General features: G+C 29.2%; 2 protein-coding genes across 7 annotated transcripts in view; one reads left to right on the top strand and one right to left on the bottom strand.

Annotated features, from left to right (window-relative positions):
* The window catches only part of LOC100570184 (nose resistant to fluoxetine protein 6), a 125,830-nt gene that overhangs the window by 49,817 nt on the left and 68,756 nt on the right, over positions 1 to 7,257 (top strand). The window lies entirely within an intron of this gene.
* LOC100568675 (nose resistant to fluoxetine protein 6) overlaps positions 1 to 7,257 on the bottom strand; it is a 43,152-nt gene that overhangs the window by 6,235 nt on the left and 29,660 nt on the right. The window contains exons 7-12 of one of the 4 annotated variants that reach the window (XM_029491232.1): positions 4,657 to 4,850; positions 3,663 to 3,804; positions 3,395 to 3,584; positions 2,400 to 2,542; positions 2,152 to 2,261; positions 805 to 1,006 (exon numbers count right to left, since the gene is read on the bottom strand). The exons of 1 other annotated variant lie outside the window; for it this stretch is intronic. In XM_029491232.1, coding sequence (XP_029347092.1) covers positions 916 to 1,006; positions 2,152 to 2,261; positions 2,400 to 2,542; positions 3,395 to 3,584; positions 3,663 to 3,804; positions 4,657 to 4,850 — 870 coding nt within the window. In that variant the 3' untranslated portion in view covers positions 805 to 915. Of the gene's footprint in view, positions 1 to 804; positions 1,007 to 2,151; positions 2,262 to 2,399; positions 2,543 to 3,394; positions 3,585 to 3,662; positions 3,805 to 4,656; positions 4,851 to 7,257 lie in introns of those variants that run through there. 2 more of the 4 variants (XM_029491233.1, XR_003839765.1) reach the window with 2 other exon arrangements.

The raw sequence follows: 7,257 nt of genomic DNA, 5'->3' as shown, positions 1-7,257 counted from the left end.
CGAGTTACACCCAAAAAGAGTTGAATAATCACAATTTTTTTAAGAGTTGTCAATTTTTACGGGCAACAAGCTACGCGGGATCAGCTAGTATAAATTCAAGAGGTGTATAGTGGTAATCAAGCAGAGTCACATCAGCTTAGTATTTTTAGTTATAAGCAACGTAAATACTCCGGTGTACTTTTTGTATATAAATTCTTAAATTATACGATAAAATGTCTTGAATGTATAGTTATATACTTAGGTATATCTAATATTGTGTTCCGTGTCCCAGCATCGTTCTACTCACGAAATATATCCTATTTTTAGATCCCGTTCACTTCTAAAAATTACGTTATTAATAATAGTCCATTATGTCGCTTGCCTGAGTCTGTTGTAATAAATTCGAGAATTTTGATATTAAGTATGGTCCAATTTGTAAATTGATAATATATAATATGTTAAAATTAATATGAATAATAGTTTATTAGTCTATTAATATAATATATACCAATAGGTAGTTAATTAGTATCCAATGTGTCTTTATTCTTTACCCTTTGTATAAGTGTAAAACTATGATATAAAAAAAATTATATTAAATATACAAATCGTCACAAGAAAGTAGAAAGTAGAAACAGTGATAGCTATAATAGAAAATTCGTTTATTTTACAAAAAAAAAAAAATAAATACATAATCAACAATATTACTTACGTAAATAATACAAAACGAGAAAAAACGTTAAAAAAGATTATTATACATATTTATAAAACTAAACTATGATTAACAAAAAAAAATATTATAAATCATTAATATAATATATCATTTTTTAATTGTAATCAAATCTAATGAAAATTTAATTATATAGTTTATAAAAATATTATAAATATGTAATAATATCTATTCAACTTATGTTTTAAGATTCAATCAGTTAATACTTATTATAAATGAGTCATAACTTTTTTTGGAGTTTCTGCAGTTGTAGTTTTTTCAATTGGCATTTCGTTTCTTGTGGACGAGTCACTCTTTTTCCTAAAAATTATAAAATAAAGATTGTTGAAACATAATGTTTTTAAATTCTATATTATCAAATGATAATTGTATAAATAAAATAACAAACATTGAGATCGGCCACAACAAATCAATCAAATATAATTTAATTTAAAATTTGCTATGGACATAAATAACACAAACCGGTTTTCCGAAAGTGGGTTGAATTATTCTTAGAACTATTGTTCAATGACATTATAATAGTTTATAAATATAATATAATGCGATGAGCACTATAATAAATACGGGTTGGGGGGACGAGGTGGCCGAGCGGTCAACGCGTCGGCTGCGGTGCTCGCAGTCACGGGTTCGATCCCCGGTCACTGGGTGGCATTTTTCTCCGGGCAAGTCACGGTATCCGGAGAACAAGTGGCGCCATCACCCTCTCCGGGGCATGGCAGATACCTACGGGTGCCCCATTCAAAAATTCTGCCAAAATACACCCACGTGTAACACACCCCTACCGTCAAAAAACCTACTGTTCCACCCCTCCTCCCAATGGCCTAAGTTGCCGCGGGATAATTAATAAAAAAAAAAAAAAATACGGGTTGATAAATGAATAATTACAATTGTCTGGCTCATCAAAAATAAGTCTTTGTTATTGAGAATTTACACATTTTAGCAATTAAAAACAACTTTTATTAAAAGGAAACAGTTGCGCAACCTGATGGATTCGTGCTCCTCTCATTATTTTGGCCGTACATATAATTATGCATAAAATATATTTATTTAATCCAGAATATAATTATTAATAGTTGTTATCTTGTTATTGTATTAGCCTAAAACTTTCTTCTTCGATATTTTCGTTTGGCATATAATATAATAATAATAACAATATAGATAAATTAACAACTAATACCGATGAATTTGTGGTAGTTCGCATTATGATACCAAAAATGATAACACACAACAACTATGAAGAACATTTCGCAACGTTAGGCACATAAAATGAAATATGATCTTGAGGGGGACGAGGGGAGGGGGCTCTTGAAAAAAAAATACAGGTTAGTATGGACTATAAACTATAGGATTAAAACTTAGGATAACTGAAAGTAAAAATGTTGTTTTTACCAAACCAAAATATTAATTTCCACGTATGAAAATAATAATTGAGTAATATAACTTACCCTCGCCCGAACATTTGTCTAGTCAAATCTCCAAACGGTGCTTCTACGACTAAGTATAATGCTAAGCCCATTAAATAAGTTTTAAAAGTATCGTGTATCCAAACATCCAACTGAAAACAGACGAATTGAAACAATATTATATTCGTATATATTATGAACAATCTTTTTGTCATAGAAGACAATGCAAATTATTTAGTGACTTCATAATATATTTTATTTGATGTTCCAAATATTATCTTTTATCTTACCGATGATTTTGCTGATAGATAAGTAGGTAGTCTTTGAGAACTCTGAGACATCATCATAACGATTAGGTTCACTAAGAAAACGGAGTATGAGAGTCTCCCCATGGGTACCATAAATCTGTTATCAAAAATTTTTGTTAAAAGACCTGTAGGGAAAAAAAAATTAAAATTCTTATTACATCATTTCAATACTAGGTAAAGGTTTATGATAGTTTATAATAATGAAATCCGATTTCCAAATTTTTCAGTAGGTATTGCTATAATAAAAATAATATTGTAATGATTCAAGCCTGGGCATAAACGAGTTCAAAAGTTAAAGTTAAGTCAATTTTAACTTTTTAACTTAACTTTTTTTAATTTAATTTTCATTAACTAAATTTTGATATAAACTTAATAAATAACGAGTTAACTTTAATTAAATCCAAGTTGCATTAATATATATAGAATCAAATAATAAATATAATACAATTTATTATTATTAATGATCCATATTACATAAACATTTACTTTTTATTATTTTAAACCATTTTACTGACTATTTATATACATTAAAAAATAAATAATTTTTCTCATAACTTTTAACTTAACTAAGTTAAAATAAAAATTAGGATAACTATTAACTTTAAACTTTTTCAAATGTTTTCTATCAACTTAACTTAACTCAATTAAAAATTATCATTAACTTGCCCAGGGTTGGATGATATCTTTGATATCTCTAAATCATAAATTGTTAACATCATGTCTGTAAGAAAACGAAATTTGGTTCGGAGTTTCGGACACATAGGTATATATTTTATTCTTAATTCTTAAACACCCTTCCCCCCCACATTATCACTTAACATTTTGCTTTCATTGAATTTGTTATCAAAGCAACCAAAACTTAGCGACTGCATTTAATATTATAATTATAATAATAAATAATAGGTATAGTACTATCTTAACGAGTGTAAAAGGATAAATTAATTAACAACATTCCATGTGACTAAAATTCAAATTACCGTAACCAGTTGTGTAATAGCAAATAGTGACCCACACAGCTATTGTCGTCCATGTCCAATGGCTGAATGTCGAATATAGAGCATGTTCCAATAGATAATAAGGTCTATGTCTCACATAAAATAAAGCACCGTATAACTGTACCCACAAACAGACCACAACTACAACTAACGTTCCTCCGTAGACAGTAAACTAAAACATAAAAATCGCAGTCCATAATATGATTTCAATTCATAAACGATAATAGATATGTCTGTACTCGATATTTACCACAGATAATTTTTTTTTTGTCTGTTTTAATTTATTAGCAACTAAGCTCATTGCCACCCCGACAAAAAAAGGTGTGGCTCTCATGTGACTTGCTCTGTAAGACTCATTAAACGTTGTATAAGTTCTGGGGTTTTCTAAAAATCTGAAATTAGGTAGTTTTGTATTTAATAACTACCTACATGTTTAATTCTATAGCTCAACAGTTTAATAGATGGCCTCTGTATCATTAAAATGTCTATTTATATTAAGTGATAACACAGATAACAATAAGACTTCTCGTGTTCAACAAACAGCATTAAAAATGAATTATGTTTTCGTTCATAAGAACACGTATGTACAATGTACATAGACTGCAACACGACAGAACACGGCTGCTTCTATTTACAGCTGTGCTTGAGAATAAACTCATCAAATTTAAAATATTACAGCATTTTTGAGTCACAAAAAATGACATACATAATTAAATTGCATAATATTAATAAATATAAATTAATACTACATACTATATTAATAGTAGGCACATATTATAATGTATTGGTAATAATCGTATAGGTGTTATTGGGTAACAAGGGCTGGTGGTATTTTCGGTATTATAGAATACAAGTAGATATACAGTGAATCGGTGATTACCGTTATCAACGATAATACCGTGCCACGGTAATTACCAAAAATACCGTATGCCTACATTTATTATTTGTTATTTTTATATAATCAATATGACATAATATAATAGCCCTATCATAGGTTGTAAACTTGGAAACACTAATTAATTCACGGAGATCCGATAGTTGCCGAGGTATGGTAGTATGGTATTTTCGATAAATACCTAGGTATGGTATTTCTAATAACTGCCTAAGTATGGTATTTTTGGTAATAACCAAAAATACCGATGGTAAACAAATACCGGATACCGGCATCAAATTTTAAATACCTCGAAAATCAATTCGAATTTACTTAGGTGGATATTAAAATATTATCATTGTATTTTACTTACCGAAGGTGTACTTTAAGTATTCCATCATTTTTATTCAAAATCGTGCTTATAAATGGCGTAAATGTCGACGCAATAACAATGGTAGAGAGCAATCCAATTCCGTATTTAGTGTTCTTTGTGTAAATGTAAACCAAAATAACTCCAACTATGAAGAACTGAAGGTCACACGATATGTACCAGCTCACTATTAGGCACTATTTAATATTAAATATTAGGTAGGTACTCTTAAAATATAGGCTTATATAGTTTTTGTAGACATGATTTCCTTTTTAACTAGGTACAATGTATTTACTTTAGGTAAAAATATAATATATAATTATAGTTTATAAGTCTTACTTCATACTTGGCGTCTACATAATTACTCATAAAAAGCAGATTGGTCCACCAATACTTTTTACATGTCTCGGCTTCACTCCAGGTTATTTGGGGCCACAGTGGCCCGTCTCCAAGATGAGGCACGATATTAGCTGTGATCACCATCATTGCACAATAAGCCGGTAACATTCTAAAATAATAAATTAAGATCGTGTTTATTATTGATAACAAATATTTTCCTTACGCCCTAATTATATTATGAACCACTAGTTCGTATTATTAACGTAAAATTACATTCGATATAACAGTGTATAGGTATGACAAAAACGTTTTACCTTACTATTCGATAGATAACCGGTGACGCAAGCTTTATCCATACTGATCCTGCTTTCAGGAATATCGGAGAGATTGTGATGTACAAGATAAAACCACTCATGTAGAAAAACGGATCTGCCATATTCATACAAGTCAATAATGCATCAGGTCCATATATGTAAATCTATAATTGTTAGGAGTAATTTAATTAATGGTATTTAGAATTGTTATTTGAACAGAGTTTAAGTAATATAGTTGAAAAAAATAAGTCTAAAATCTATCTAGTAAAATTAACTAAATAAATAACAGATATAATGGAAGTCTGCTAAAATAATTTCTTCGTTAAAAATTAAAATACTAACTTTGTACCTATTAGTTTTTCATCTGAAGTAATACATTCATATTTTTTACTGAAAAAGTTGAAATCTATATATATATAAATGAATGTATGTCTGTGTGTTCGTATTACCATGGTAACCAACCCCAGGAGGTGAATTGATTTAAAAGAAAGGAAATGTATTTTATATGGATTTTTAAATAATATGTTAGGCAATATCCACATTCCACATTTGTATTTCCCGCAATGTCAATGTGTCCACGCTGGAAATTTTAATGAGTACCTAGGGAGTAATTTAAGAATTCTAGAAATCGGGATCGAGATTGTTAATTGTTAAGATAAGCACTACCTATACTAGTGTTATGAAGCCTTGTCTTTAGGTAGTAGTTTTAGCTTACGTAGCACCATAGGCGCACATTGGGTGTGAATTTAGGGGGTGCTGGAATAGTTTATGTTACACAAGTCCATGGGGGGCTTTGTCCCCCACACCCCCCTTAATCCTAATACTATAACTAACTGCATTACATTAGCTTTAAATTTTTAATTAGAATGGGGTACCTAACTTTGATTTCGCGGGGTAACTTTGATACCCATATATTTTTATTCACCAGAGTACCATGATAATTAAATTTTTTCTTCATAAAATGGAGTTACTTTGATATCACATTAAGAAATATAGGTATCGAAATTGCATGTTGTGTTACTTTGATAGCATATTAAAAAATGTTGATATCTTAAAAGATAATTTCAGAATTTTAAAAATTAAAACGTTAAAATATTGAACTAGTTGTAACTAATATTTATTTTTGAGAGTTTTATCGTTAACACTACAGAAGTTATTCATATGATAAAAAATGAAATTGTCATAAAACAGTAAAAAATTATCAAAGTTACCCCATTTTACTGTACTACTTTTATTTTTAAACTATGAGAACTTTTTTCGTATTTGTGATATCGAAAAATTAAAAACAAAATAGCACAGTCTATGTTCTCTTCTTCCTAGTAGGAACATTTGGTTGCATAACATGAACTATAAGTTTAGCCATAGTGGTTCTCATCCACGCAAAACAATTTTTACTATGTTTTACATTTATAAAACGGAGACCACACATGCGTGTGTAGCATCCTCTTAATAATATTTGTCATTCCGAATTTATTCAATTCAGCGTAGCCCGCAGATTAAATAAATATATTAGTAAAAAGGCGGGTAAGTCGTGGATGTCGCTCTGCTGTACAGTAGGTTACAAGTGGGTTACTGTAATGGATGGAATTAAATTTGAATCCAATGATATTATATCATTGTATACGAAAAACGATTCTGAACGGAGATGATTTGTCAGTCTAGGATATATTATTTTTAAAGAAAAACTTATGGAGAACCTTGTACCAAATTTTAAAAACTTAGTTATAAAAGAAAAAATTTTTACGATTTTTCAACCACTAAATTACTTGCAAATTTTCGCAATTTTGACATATTTCGTATAAATTTGAACTTTAAATGCTTATAAATAAAAATTGTGACAATGTATTCCTTTTATTTTGCAACTGCTATTGTAAAAATATGTTAGGAGCCTTGTATTAAATTTCCAAATCTTAGAATTAAAAAGAAAACCTTTTATGAATTTCTGTCTAAG

The sequence above is a fragment of the Acyrthosiphon pisum genome, chromosome A3, assembly GCF_005508785.2.
Source record: "Acyrthosiphon pisum isolate AL4f chromosome A3, pea_aphid_22Mar2018_4r6ur, whole genome shotgun sequence".
Taxonomy (NCBI): Eukaryota; Metazoa; Arthropoda; class Insecta; order Hemiptera; family Aphididae; genus Acyrthosiphon; species Acyrthosiphon pisum.
The sequence above is the reverse complement of the archived record's forward strand: the minus strand, read 5'-3'. Positions and strand labels throughout refer to the sequence as shown.